Raw genomic sequence first — 14,139 nt, 5'->3', positions numbered from 1 at the left:
TCTCTATCCTGTGCTCAGTCACACCCAGGGTAGCGGCCACGAACGCAATCGAATCTACCATCGGTGTAGCCTCAGTGCGTCGGATCCCGCGTACTCTGATGTTGAGAGCCTTACTGGCTCTCTGCTGTTGCTCCATGAGGGAAGCCCAAATTGTTACCCTTGCGGGTTCCCGTTTGGCCACGTCAACCCATCTGGAAGTCTCCTCAATAGCAGATTGCATGCTCGCAATCTGTGCCTCGACCACCGAGGTACTCCCTGGGACAGTGTGTATGGCTGTGACCTCCTGTTGGAGCTGCATGATATCCTGTCTGAGTCCCTGAATAAGACCTGCCTGCTCCCAAATGGCCCTAGCCTGCTCGTGTATGATGCGGCTCTGCTCCTGGTTGAAGCGGACCTGCTCCTGGTTGAAGCGGACCTACTCCTGTGCGAAGCGAGTCAGCTCCATCTCACGCTCACGAAAACTATGTATCTCCATGAGCAAGGTCTCACATTAATAATTTCATCCACTATTCTGTTCAAAAGCATGCTATCATATAAATATTTATGCTATAATGGTTATTTCTAAGCAATCCAGTAAGAATCTCACCGCAGTGCAGAAGGCAAATGTGTTCAGCATCGCGCGGGGAGGCCAGAAACACCAAAACCTACTATGGCGTGTATGGGCTTGGTCAAACAGGCCCCATATGTGCCGCCTCTGGTGTATCAGCCCACCCATGTCCATGCTGAAACTGTGGTGACTATGGCATGAAAGTGTGGGACTGAGTCCAGAAACTGGATGGTGGCTGAGTGAGGAACGGAGATGACAGTGGAATGAATGAGGCAGTTCCAACGGGGTGTTGACTGAGAGGGAGAGGGGAGAAAGAAAGAAAGAAAAGAAAGAAAGTTTATTAGAGTCTTCGGAAGACCGATGGGTCTATGAGACTGAAAGAAAACCTGATACAAATCACAGTAAGGGTGGAGCTACTGAAACGAGCATCATCACCCGTGCTGAATCCTAAGTTTGATCATACATAATCAAATACATCTGGATGTAACAATGAAAAGAAAAGGACTCGAGCGGAGCGGAACTTTTCGTATGTCATGTCCCCCTGGCTGGTGCATAGCCGGTGATGGGACGCTGGTGCCCGTCAAGGGGTGCCATGCGTCTTGGTCTCTTGGACGAGGCTCGACGCAAGACCAGAGCCATCGTGACTCCTGTGGGACGTATCCCGGGTCTAAACAATGACGGGAGGTCCCCCAGAGTGAACTGTGTGTCCCCTCGATGTCTCGTGTGTCGTGCTACGATCGTCGGGTCGGGGTCTTTGTCACATCGGCGGCTAGAGACAGGACGATCAATGTCAGTCGATGGGAAGAACTCTATGATCCTGCTCTGAGAGGTGTCTGATGATGTGGCCAAGCCCCGTCGCCTGAGTAAGTACTCTCTATGTCGCACTCCCTCGTGAATGAAGGCCGCGAGGCATCTCTGATCTGGGTAGGCGAGGAATCTGGAAAGGAGCCCGGAGCCGTCTCTAAAGAGGCACTGGTAGCGACCTTGGATCTCGTAGTACACTAGGCACCTAAAAATAAAATGCTTCTCCGACTCAACCTCCTGATAGTCGCATAATATGCATAAGTGATGCTCCCTAGGAATCCCCTTTGCTCTGCCGCTCTCTATGCGGAGGCGGTGTGATGATACCTGAAACTGTTCGATGGAGATCCGTAGTGAGTGAGGCATATGAAGCTCAGTGTACCCCGGTGGTGTGATGAATCCCTCCTCTGAAATGCGAAGACAGTAATCTGTGTAGAAACTCAGCTTCACTGGAACCTCCCTCGGCTCCAACCAGGTCCTAAAGGTGTGTAGCTGCAGCAGATTCTCTCGAATGACTTGGTTGGTATGTGGCCCAATCGGGATGGTGGGTGGGAGTACCGGAGGGGCATCTAAATTGTACTGATAAGGAGGTATCCTATCGATGTGGAACCCTAGTCTCACAAACCATTTGTGAGTCCATGCATACCAGCATCGCTCGTCTCCCTCTGCTGCCAACCTCATGGAGGAATCGGAGCCAACCATGGCAACCTCTGTCTCCCTGATGTGCAGTCCCCATATGATCTAACCCGGTGTAGATATGTGATGGTGTGAAAGGCTGCATCTAGCTGGAGTTAAGAAGCACCAAACTCGGCCTGAATGATGTGATGTGGTACAGACGGTTTCCCCCGGATCATCCGTGAGAGCATGAGGATTTGCAAGCGCTCCACCCGCGTCCACTCTATCTCTGACATGTTAGGCCCCCAACAAGGGCTACCATACATACCGGCTGGTCGGACCAAGGAGTTGAAGAGAAGAGCCTTGGTTCGAGGGTCCTGGAAGTGGGAGTGAACGCACTGTCTCTCTAGCCAAGCCAGTGAGGGGTATCCCCTGCTCAGTCTGGCTTGCATTGCTGGTCTCATCTTGAAGATCGGGCCGGAGAAGATGACCCCCAAATAAGTGTATGAGGATATGATCTCAACTGGTGACCCACCGAAAGTAAAAGTAAACTGCTTCCGTTGCATGTTTGCTCGAGAGGTGTTAAAGATCTTGACCTTGGTCTTGCCAAGGTTGACCTCCAAATCATGGGATAAACAAAAAGCCTGCAGTGCATCCAGGTGTCGCTTGAGCCCCTCGGGTGTGGATGACAAGAGTGCCACGTCATCTGCATAAAGAAGAATCCTGATGATGATCGCGGCAAGTGAGCAACCGGTCCCTCTGAACGTCCCCATGAAAGTCTCAAGCTCATCGATGTAGAGGCCAAACAGGGTCGGTGATAAGGGACAACCCTGTTTGACCCCTATAGTACTTAGGATCTCATCTGTCCAACTTGCGCCTGTACGAACTCGGCCTGAGACTCTCTCATACAGTGCCATGACTGCCCAGATGATCTCTCGATCAAATCCCAGTGTCTGTAGGCATGTGATAAGACGAGCTCGAGGTACTGTGTCAAAGGCTTTGTGAAAATCCACAAAGCAACAGTATACCCTCTCCTTCCGTGATCTAGCCTCCTCAATGACACTCCTGAGTGTGAGTATGTGATCCATAGTCCCATGGTCTCGGCTGAAACCGGCCTGACCCTCTGCTCTGAGCCCTCTCATCTCTGCGAACAGGCTGACCGATGCATCCAATACAGCTGCATAGATCTTGGACATCACATGTCCAATCATGATAGTCCTGTAGTTACTCGGGTCCATCGGATCCTCTAGCTTGTGGATGGGGGTGATGGTGTTGAGTGTCCAAGTGCGGGGGAAGCCAAGGCAAACAGCGTCATTGAATAGCTTTGCTAGGATCGGGGCTAACGTGTCGATCCCATATGCGATAAACTCAGTGCATAGCCCCTCGTGATCCTTAGCTCGGCCATTGTGCAGTTTCAATGTCGCGTCCTTGACTCCCCCTCTGGTGAACAACGTGCAAGTGGTGGGACGAGGTGTGTGTATGAGGTTTGGAGTGGGCTGGTGTGGGACATCATATAGATGGTGTGTATACGTGTGCCAGACTCTCGTGTCGGTGAGGGGTGATGGGGACCTATGCTCAAGGAATCTCCGCCAAAGTTGCTGCTGTACAAGATGTGCAGCAGCTCCTCCTCATTTTGACGAAGAAAAGCCTGCTTCTTCTGACGTATGAGACGTCGGTACTTCCGTACCATGTCTGGTGTGTTCGGGAGGTGACATCTGGTTTCAAGTCGGAGCTGTCGGCGATAAGCCTTGCACTCCGCATCATACCATTTGTTGCAGGGTACAGAACCAAGAGGTGGTGGTCTAGTGGACTGTGTGGTGTGGGGAAAGATTTGGAGGGTAGCCTCGTGGAGTGTGCGACTATTTAGGGCAACACGGTCCTCTATGAGTGGTATGTGATCTATGTAGGTTAGGAGTCTGTTTAGGCGTCCAGAGTAGGCCGGTGAGAGGTTGTGATCAAAGTGTATGTCGTGGTAGGTGTCGTGCTTTCTATGTGGTGTGTGTGGTGTGGCTAAGCGTGGGGTGGCGATAGTGAAGAATAGGTATGTGTGATCAGCTCCTGGAGGGAGTGGTACTACGGTGAAGTCGGTGATACATGAAGTGAAGGTAGGGGATCCCATGATGTAATCTACTACAGTAGTGCCCCCCCCGTGTGGGAAGCAAGTTAAACCACCTGAGGAGGGCCATAGGTCGAGCCCGTTGTAGATGATGAGATCATGCATCCTGCCCAAATAAGGGAGCGCGTGTCCATATGGTGTAACAAGCCCGTGTCGGTCCGATGAGGTCTTGGTCATACGTGCTCCGTCTAGGTCCATGTCTGGCAGCATGATAGAGTCGTCTCGGAAGTCCAGGAGTGGTGCCTGTCGCGTACTCGTCCTGGCGTTGAAGTCCCCAACAAGGAGAACTTCCCCGCGGGCTGAAATGTTTGGGATATCCTGATGTAAGGGTGCATATGGCGATGTCTCACCCTCTTCTCGTGCTACTCTGGCGAAGTGGGATGTGTCTGGCGGGAAGTACCATATTGCTATGAGAAGGTTACGGGTGTCTGTGCGTCGGATCCGGATCCACATGAATCGGGAGTGTGCGTCCTTCCTCTCAATGGAGATGGCTGATCCTCGGACTCCTTGTATCCCTCGTCTCATCCCTGAAGGCTGACTCCCATGTGTAGCCACTGGCTATCGGTAGTGGACGCTCTGGGCTCTGAAGTGTCTCCGTGTAAAAGACTATGTCTCGTCCTATATAAGACTCTGAGAAGCTCCCTGGGTCTGACCATAAGGTGCCATTAGAGTTCCAAATGGTGCAGTCTGGGGTCTCGGAAATTTGAGTCTCATAGGCCCCATCCCCTTAGGGGGTACGGGTGGGAGCCCGACGGGTGTCGGTCAACAACCTACCATCTCGGACCACGGCCCATTTCCCCTCCTTGCGGGCAACATCTCGCTGCTGCAGAAGAACTCGTCGCTCCTCAATCTGTAGTGGTGTCAAGTCCTCGTCCATGGACAGGGTGGGATGCTCTCGTAGAGAGGCTCGGCGTCGGAGTGTCGCTAGTTGAGCATGTGAATCTCTGAAGCGAATGACTAGGGGCTGCTCTCGGTTGGGATCTCTCCCAACACGCCATGCTCCCTCTATGCCATGGTCGAGGACCCCCATGGTGGTGGTCACAAAGGTAATCCCCTCCTCCATGGGCGTCGTAGTGGTGCTGGTGCTGTCTTGCGTGATCCCTCATATCCGGATGTTGAGGGCCTTCGAAGCCCTTTGCTGCTGATGCTGTATGGCGGCTGAAACAGTTCCCTTTGTGGGCTCTCGTTTTGCCATGTCGACCCATCTAGTCGTCTCTGCTATAGCCGACTGTATCGAAGCTATCTGTTCCTCCACTCTGTGACTGGGGTCCCTCCAGGCGCTGCTCTGAGGGTCCCGAGCTCCTCTCGAAGCTGTGTGATGCCGTGTCTGAGTCCTTGGATAAGGGTGCCCTGCTTGTGTATGTATCGGGCATGCTCCTGGGTGTATCGGGCCTGCTCGTGGGTGTATCAGGCCTGCTCTGCCTGACGGGCCCGGATGCTGTGTATCTCAGCCAATAGGGAGTCCCAAGCATCTGGCGGGGGCCTAAGATGTCTTGGTCCAGGTGGGAACTGGATCTCGAGAGGGGTTGGAATGAAGGTGGGCTGCTGAGGTTGTACTGAGGGTGGGGACGGTATGATCTGGGCGGGGGAGTGATATGTAGGAGTAGCGAGGTCGGACGAGGTAATGAAGGGTGGCTGACTGAGAGGTAGAGGTGATACGAGGGGAAAGTACTGTGGAGCCGTGGCTGATGGGGCCAGTGGTGAGGCTAGTGGAGAGGAGACCTGTGATGATGATGCAGGAGAGGGGGAGGAGAGAGGTGGCGTAGATGATGAGGCGGATGATGGTGGTGAAATAGTGGTGGTAACCATAGAGGTCGAGGATGTGGTGAGCGGCATGGGCTTTGGGTGGGCCCTTTGTTCTGGGCCGCGGTGCTGTCCACTGTCAAACCGCTCCGGTTGCTGCGTTTGTTGAAGTCCTCCAGATTGAGTTGCTTTAATGTTTTTGCCTTGTTACCGTTCCCCTTCCCCATCTCCATGCGTATGCAGATTTGGATCGAGGGGTCTCCCGCCTAGTCTCCTGTCCTCATCCCCCTATTCCCTTCATTATGGGGGCAAAGAAGGGACTGCAGGAGGTCGAAGCTGCTTTTTTTTTTTCCCCCTTATTAAAAAAAGGAAAAAGAAAAAGAAAAAACGTGGGGGGGGGGGGAGGGGGGGTAGCGAGGGGGTACGGAGGGGGTAGCGGGGGGGGTTAGCGGAGGGGGTAGCGGGGGGTAGAGAGGGGTAGCAGAGGGGGTAGCGAGAGGGGTAGCGGGGGGGGGTAGCAAGGTAGCGGGGGGGTTAGCGTGAGAATAGCGAGGTAGCTAGGGGGTAGCGAGGTAGTGAGGGGGTTAGCGAGAAGGGTAGCAGGGGGTAGCGAGGTAGCGTGGGGGTTAGCGGAGGGGGTAGCGGTGGGTAGGTAGCGGAGGGGGTGGAGGGGGTTAGCGAGGGGGTAGCGGGGGGGTTGTAGGGGTACCGGAGGGGGTAGCGGGGGGTGGGTAGCAGAGGTAGCGAGGGGGTATGGAGGGGTTAGCGGAGGGGGTAGCGCAGGGAGAGAGCAGGGGGTAGCGTAGGGGTAGCGCAGGGAGAGTGCAGGGGGTAGCGCAGGGAAAGAGCAGGGATGGAGTCAGAGAGGAGAGGAGCAGGGGGGCTATGGGGAAAGCAGATGAGAGCATACGCACACATCAGGTAAGTGAAGCGTAATGCGGAATAGTGTATGACACCTCCGAAGTGGGGGTCATAAGCTGTGTGAGAGCTGTAACAGGAGAGGAGGGGAAGGGAACAACAACCGGCGCCATGGGCATGAGTATGTCACTGATCGTAGATGTAGAAAGAAAAAGAAAGAAAGAAAGAAAGTCTATTAATGTCCACTGGAGATCAAAAGGTCTATGGGACAGCAAGAAACCCTCTAGTACATCTGCTTTAGGGAGGGCACATGGCAGCTCCCAAGGAGTGCAAAAAGCAACCCCAATTATTTAGAGTACCTACATGATATTGTGGAGAGTAAACAGCCATACATCAGTTTAAGACTGAGAGTCTTTTGGTTTTGATTTAAAATCTCTGATTAGTGCTACCCCTTCTCAGTGACGACTCCAAAAGTAGCTGTAATCGTGGCAAGGAGCCTATGATACACCTGGGGCAGACCTGGAATTTGATAAAAAGAGATGTCGTTTGCATGTCCTCTATTGGGTAGAAACCAAAAGAGAAGGGCCTAGGGAAAATGTTTGTGGAGCCAAGCGGTAAAGGGCTAGCATTCAGCACAGTGCTCGTAGTTCCAGGAGTGTCAAAAGCCACCTGAAATAAACCTTGTCCTAGACTTGTCCTAGAAGTCGAATATCAATGAAACGATCTTTGTAAGATCGTGTCTGCTACTGAAGAGGGTAAACTAGGGAGAAGGGGGATCTCAGTGACGACTCCAAAAGTAGTTGTAATCATGGCAAGGAGCCTATGATACACCTGGGGCAGACCTGGAAATTTGATAAAAAGAGATGTCGTTTGCATGTCCTCTATTGGGTAGAAACCAAAAGAGAAGGGCCTAAGGAAAATGTTCCTAGAGCCAAGCGGTAAAGGGCTAGCATTCAGCACAGTGCTCGTAGTTCCAGGAGTGTCAAAAGCCACCTGAAATAAACCTTGTCCTAGAAGTCGAATATTGATGAAAGGATCTTTGTACACAAAAGCATTGGCGTTTCGGTGTCTCTTTGATGATTATTGATGTGTAGATAAGAAGGTGCATGCTTGCATTCTCAAAGTATCAAGATGTTCTTTTTATATTTGACGTAATTGGCTCTTCTTATTGTGATAACTGTGTTTTACACTAGCCGTTAAATGAATCTATATTTGTATTTGTGATACCTTGTTACATTGGATCTTGTTTCAAATTTTCATGCTTGTGTAAGAGGTACTTTTTGAAATCGTATTGGGCTGACTTTGGTGATATACAAACATTGTAAAAGTGCATGTGACAATAACGAGTTGTTTTGGTATGGAGTCTATTCTTAGTAGGGTCATACCTTTAAAAAGCTCATTTATTTTATTTTGCCTCTTCTTGCAAAACTTTTCAATTTATTCTAGTAATGGTATTTGAAGGACATGCTAACCCTTTGAAACCCTTTGTGTTAGATTGACAAGCCGTTACAAAGGCATGGTGGAAGGCTAGAACACAATGAAACATACTGTGGATCTTGCTTTGGAGCTGAACAGGTATGTGATCTTTGTGTCATTGAAGTGTGAGTTTGTGTTTGTTGGATCCAATCCATGATGTGTAATTACTACGGCATGTTATTCATGAGGCAATTTTTTGCATGCAAGAATTTTGTTCTCGTCTAGTCTATACAAAATTGGTCCTTATATGAGGCCTTAAGGGCTTCAAATCATGTCTAGGCAGTTTGGATTGCCGCTTGATTACTGTTCATTATGACAGAGTCTACCATTACCTATGGAATCTGATAGGAACCCACCAAAAAACATTTGTATCATCTTTATCCTAATACACGAGGTGGATGCATGAGTAGAGGTTCTTGGAGTGGTATGTAGCCATTGTTGGGAAATGATGATGTAGTTGGGATTGCCATATCTACGAGTCCTTGCTTTGCATGATGGTTGATGAGTTTGAAGCGTGGGTGTGGTTGTAGTGAGGATAAGTTTGTTTGGATTGGAATTGAAGAAGTTGTGGAAGTTTCAAGTTTAATACTGGAAAAAGTGGTGATTGTTGGGACCATATCCTTTGCAATTTGTGCTTTGGAGGTATTGCAGCAGATGATTCCTGCATTAGTTGGCATTAGAGTTAACAGGAAGGTAAATGCCAGTCCCTTCCTATGGCACATGCAGGCTTCTGTATCGAAAATAAAAGTTTCACACAATTTCCTAGATGACACAATTTCCTAGATGAACTTGGCCCTGAAGAGCAGGCTAGCAGACGTGCACACTCAAAAAATTAACATCAATCCATATTCCAAAGAATGCTAAAGCAACAAGTATTAAAAGCAAGCAGAATGTAACTGAAACTACTAAGTCATCCAAAACAAATACAACATTGATTAACTTCTCCCTGCACCTTTATATAACTAGAACTAATTATAATTTTACTTAAAGAAGAAGAAGATGAGAACAAACTTGTTTATTATCCTCTGATTTATACCATTCGAACACATTGCTTTTATGACCTCAACATACAGCCAAGAAAGCTAACATCAATGGTGGCTCATGTCTAGGAACATCTTGGGCAAACAAGTCGTGGTATCAGCCTTGGATCTCGCAGTTCCTAATCAACACATGCTCCTTGGCTCCACGTCATTATCGCTTAGAAGGCATAGTCTCAACTATGGAATGTGGCAAGTGGCTGGGATCTTTCAGCCAGCCTTAATCTAAAACTGACGTGATGAGCTCTCTGGAGGCTCCATGGTGATCGGCAGCATGTGGGAGAGGTCAATCTGTAGGTATCCTAGTTCCTAAATGAAACCATACTCACTCTAGTGGAGAGATAGCTTACTATAAAATGCCATTGTGGTGGCATGTGATTATGGTATGGCAAGTCAAGTCTGATTGGATGCACACCTCTGCAATAGGTCACCTTTGATAATGCAGTTGAGCTCTTGGCATGTCGGGCATAATGGAAGAGTACTTGTATGGGGGAAGTTGTTTATTGGAGATGCCATTAGAGTGAAACCGTCTAGTAGACCGTGCATATTAATAGTCATCTTCCTCCCCTTGACCCTCGAGTAGTGATGACCTAAGGCCAAGTAGGGTGAAGAGTGGGGAAAGTTTTGAAGAATCGAGGAGAAAGCAGCCACTAAACATTTGGCTATCACTACACTAGGACGTTATGAATAGTTAGTGCTATAGGAAGTAATTAAGGCTACCATGAAGCATGAAGTTTGGACATGGTTAGCTGTAGCCTACTACTTTGCAACTCTCTTAATGGACTACGTTGAGGAAGAAAAGAGTCGGACAAATGATCACAATCGAGCAATTTCTATAAGATGTTGGGATATTCCTTCATTGGTTGTAAATATTTTTATTACATTTGGCTGTCAAACACTAGGTTACTTTGGTCACTATGATAGAAAGAAAGAAAGTTTATTAAAGTCTTCGAAAGACCAAAGGATGTACGAGACTAAAAGAACTTGATACAGTGAGCTGAAAGCATGGTTGACACGTTCGATCGCGTACGATGCATAGCGTTCGATATTAGTGTGGTACTAATAGAACAAAATAATCTTGAGCATACATTGGATGATACGTTTGACACAAAAAACAAAAGACAGAAGCTTTTAAAAATTATTGAGACTTGATTCTAGAAACACAAACATGCTACATAGATGCAAAAGAACCAAATATATATCACGATTCATGTCATAAAGCGCTAGGCAAGTACCTCGGGCCCTCTTACAAAAAGTAGTGGGTATAAAAAGGGGGACCAAGGTCCAAAATAGATGCAAAAAGTTTTACAAAAGGTGGTCAAGGCTCAAGAGTCTAGGACCTAGGTACTCCTATCACTGCCAAATCTAGAACTATGAACTACGATGATGAGGATTCATGAGACCCCTCATTATAGTCACCCTCACTAAGAACATTGCACTCCTCATCATACTCCGGCTCTCTAGCCACAGGGGTGTCCTCAGCAACGGATGTCGTTGATGTGCTCCCGGAGTTGCACCTCGCATAGCATACATGTGCCTTACCATGGTTTGTGGATGCTCCGCTGCCATGAGTGCCACCAACTTGAACGGTGACCCTTCTCCTAGTATGAGTGCATGACACTCTATCAATCTATCTCCTCTAGCTCCAAATAGAGGTCCCTGAAAACCTTGCCTTGGACCGCTGTCTGGTGACACTTTTAAGCTTGTTCGCAGATAGCTTACATTCATCCATATGTACCTAAAAATTTGAGGTGTGGATTGTAGCTAGAACCTAGAACTTACAAGATAGAACTTAGGACTTACAACTTATAAGTACCATTGTGCATAAGATAGGGACAAACGGGGCATCAATGCTGTACTGAAAGGGGGGCAGTCTATCTATATGGAAACCCAATCTCTCAAGCCATCTGCATGTGTGTGCATACGAACATCTCTGATTGCCCTGAGCTGCCAATGTCATGGAAGATGCTAATGCCAACCAAGGTAGCTTGCGTCGCCCTGCCGTACAGGAGCCGTATGCTCGCTTGCGGTATAGATAAGTGATAGTCTGGAATGCCGCATCTAATTGTAGTGGGGAAGCCCTGAAGTCAACCTAAATAATCTGACGGGGGACACATGGCTTGCTGCGGATCATCCATGACAGCAAGAGAACTTGTTATCTCTCCACTCGAGTCCACTCTGTCTTGGTTAGATCTGGCCCTTAGCAAGTGCTGTTGTACTTGCCCGTAGGTCGGACCAAGGTGTCAAAAAGGAGTGCCTTGGGCCATGGGTCTTGAAAATGTGAATGGAAGCACTATCTCTCCAGTCGGCGGGCATGGAAGGCGTATCCTCTACTCAGACGAGCCTGCATCACCGGCCTCATTGTGAAGATAGGTCCAGAGAATAGAACCCCCAAGTAGGTGTATGATGAGACAATCTCAACTGGTGCCCAGTCAAACGTGAATTGCTCTCTGTGTGTGGCTGCCTTGGAAGTGTTGAAGATCATAACCTTGGTTTTACCAAGGTTGACCTCCAAATCATGGGACTCACAAAAGGCCAGTAGTGCATCTAGATGTCTCCGGAGCCCCTCAACAGACGAGGATAAGAGTACCACATCATCAGCGTACAATAGAATCTGGAGCATGTAGTCGGCGAGAGAACAACTAGCTCCTCCTAGAGTCCTTATAAAAGACTCAAGCTCGTCTATATAAAGGCCAAACAAGGTCGGTGAGAGTGGACAACCTTGTTTGACCCCTGCTCATGATCTCATTTGTCCATCCCCCACCCGTACGGACTCTGCTGGAAACCCTATCGTAAAGTGTCATAACAGCCCACACTATGTCGTGGCCATAGCCCAACTCCTGCAACCACCTGATGAGATGTGCTCGTGGCACCGTGTCGAAGGCTTTGCAGAAATCCACAAAGCAGCAATAGAGCCTCTGTCTCTATGCTTTGGCCTCCTCTATGATACTCATACTCTATGTGTTCCATGGTCCCATAGTTACGCCGGAAACCTGCTTGCCCCTCTACTCTGAGCCCTTGCATCTCTGCATATCGACTGACCTCCATATCAAGTACTGAGGCGTATATCTTGGACATGACATGCCCAATCATAATGGTCTCGTAGAGTTACCTGGACTCATAGGATCCCCTGCCTTGTGAATAGGTGTGATGGTGTTGAGGGTCCTTGTGCGTGGGAAACCGAGACAAATTGCTTCATTGAATAGCTTTGCTAGGATAGGGGATAGGATATCAATCCCGTATGCAACAAACTCGGTGCATGAACTCCCATGATCCTTCGCTTGGCCATTGTGAAGCTTCATCACCTCGTCTTTGACGTCCCCCTTAGTGAATAGATTACAAGAAGTAGGTTGTGGTGTGTGAGAGATTAGGAGTGGGCTGCTTGGGGATATCATAAAATGTGCGGGCGTAGTTGTGCCTTGCAAATAAAGTTACATTTCTTTTGGCGAACTAGATGATGATACTTGCGTAACGTGTCTGATTCACTTGGTAGGCCATGTTTGGATTCGAATTGGAGTTGTTGGCGAAGAGCCTACACTCATCATCGTACCAACTATTACATGGCACGGACCCGAGAGGCAGTGGACGGTTAGAGCATGTAGTGTACGGGAAGACATGAAGGGCTGTCTCGTGGAGTGATCGACTAATCAAAGCGGCTCGGTCCTCTAGGAGAGACATGTGGTCAATATAGGTGAGTAAAGTGTAGAGTCATGCAGAATATCTTGGTGAGAGGCTGTGATCGAAGTGTATGTCATGATAAGTAATGTAAGTGGATGGTGTGGTAGTCGGTGTAGTTGGTAATATTAAAGAAGAGATATGTGTGATCAGCCCCAAGGGGAGGTGGTGAGACGGAGAAGTCTGTGATGTGTGATGTGTGATGTGAAGGCAGGGGATCCCATGATATAATCAACCACACTAGACCCCCCTCCATGTGGAAAACAGGTGAAGCCACTGGAGGAGGGCCATTGCTCAAGACCAATATGGAGAATGAGATCATGTGCCTTACCTGATCCAGGAGTGCATGTCCATAGGAGGTGAGAGAGAGAGAGAGAGACATCCCGTGGTAGGATCTCCTCCGCGAAAAGAACTGATCAACTCATCCATCATGTGCATAAGGAAAGCCCGCTTCTTACACCATGTCACTCGGTGTGAGATCCGGTGTGCCTCTGGCGGAGTCAAATGTCCCAGTGCTACCTCATGTGTAAGGTGGGCTCTCATCCCTCTGCACTCATCATCAAACCATGGATTTTGGGGCATCTTCCCATCTGGAACGCATATGAGAGAGAGAGAGAGAGAGAGAGAGAGAGAGAGAGAGAGAGAGAGAGAGAGAGAGATTTTATTAGAGTCTTCGGAAGACTGATGGGTCTATGAGACTGAAAGAAACCCTGATACAAATCACAGTAAGGGTGGAGCTACTGAAACGAGCATCATCACCCGTGCTGAATCCTAAGTCTGATCATACATAATCAAATACATCTGGATGTAACAATGAAAAGAAAAGGACTGGAGCGGAGCGGAATCCTCCGTATGTCCTGTCGCCCTGGCTGGTGCATAGCCGGTGATGGGACGCTGGTGCCTGTCAAGGGGTGCCGTGCATCTCGATCTCCTGGACGAGGCTCGACGCAAGACCAGAGCCACCGTGACTCCCGTGGGATGTATCCCGGGTCTAAACAATGACGGGAGGTCCCCTAGAGTGATCTGTGTCCCCTCGATGTCTCGTGTGTCGTGCTACGATCGTCGGGTTGAGGTCTCTGTCACGTCGGCGGCTAGAGACTGGACGATCAATGTCACTCGATGGGAAGAACTCTGTGATCCTGCTCTGAGAGGTGTCTGATGATGTGGCCAAGCCCCGTCGCCTGAGTAAGTACTCTCTATGTCGGACTCCCTCGTGAAAGAAGGCCGCGAGGCATCTCTGATCTGGGTAGGCGAGGAATCTGGAAAGGAGC

The 14,139-nt window shown here is 49.1% G+C and overlaps 1 protein-coding gene across 4 annotated transcripts in view; it reads left to right on the top strand.

Moving 5' to 3' along the window:
* LOC147888338 (uncharacterized) overlaps nt 1-14,139 on the top strand; it is a 141,928-nt gene that overhangs the window by 39,276 nt on the left and 88,513 nt on the right. For all 4 annotated transcript variants that reach the window (XM_087392432.1, XM_087392433.1, XM_087392431.1 and 1 more), the window contains one exon: nt 8,175-8,255. In XM_087392432.1, coding sequence (XP_087248558.1) covers nt 8,175-8,255 — 81 coding nt within the window. The remainder of the gene's footprint in view (nt 1-8,174; nt 8,256-14,139) is intronic.

Source organism: Dipteris shenzhenensis, chromosome 21, assembly GCF_047967505.1.
Source record: "Dipteris shenzhenensis isolate YYH24624 ecotype China chromosome 21, Dip_SZ_1.0, whole genome shotgun sequence".
NCBI lineage: Eukaryota > Viridiplantae > Streptophyta > Polypodiopsida > Gleicheniales > Dipteridaceae > Dipteris > Dipteris shenzhenensis.
The sequence above is the reverse complement of the archived record's forward strand: the minus strand, read 5'-3'. Positions and strand labels throughout refer to the sequence as shown.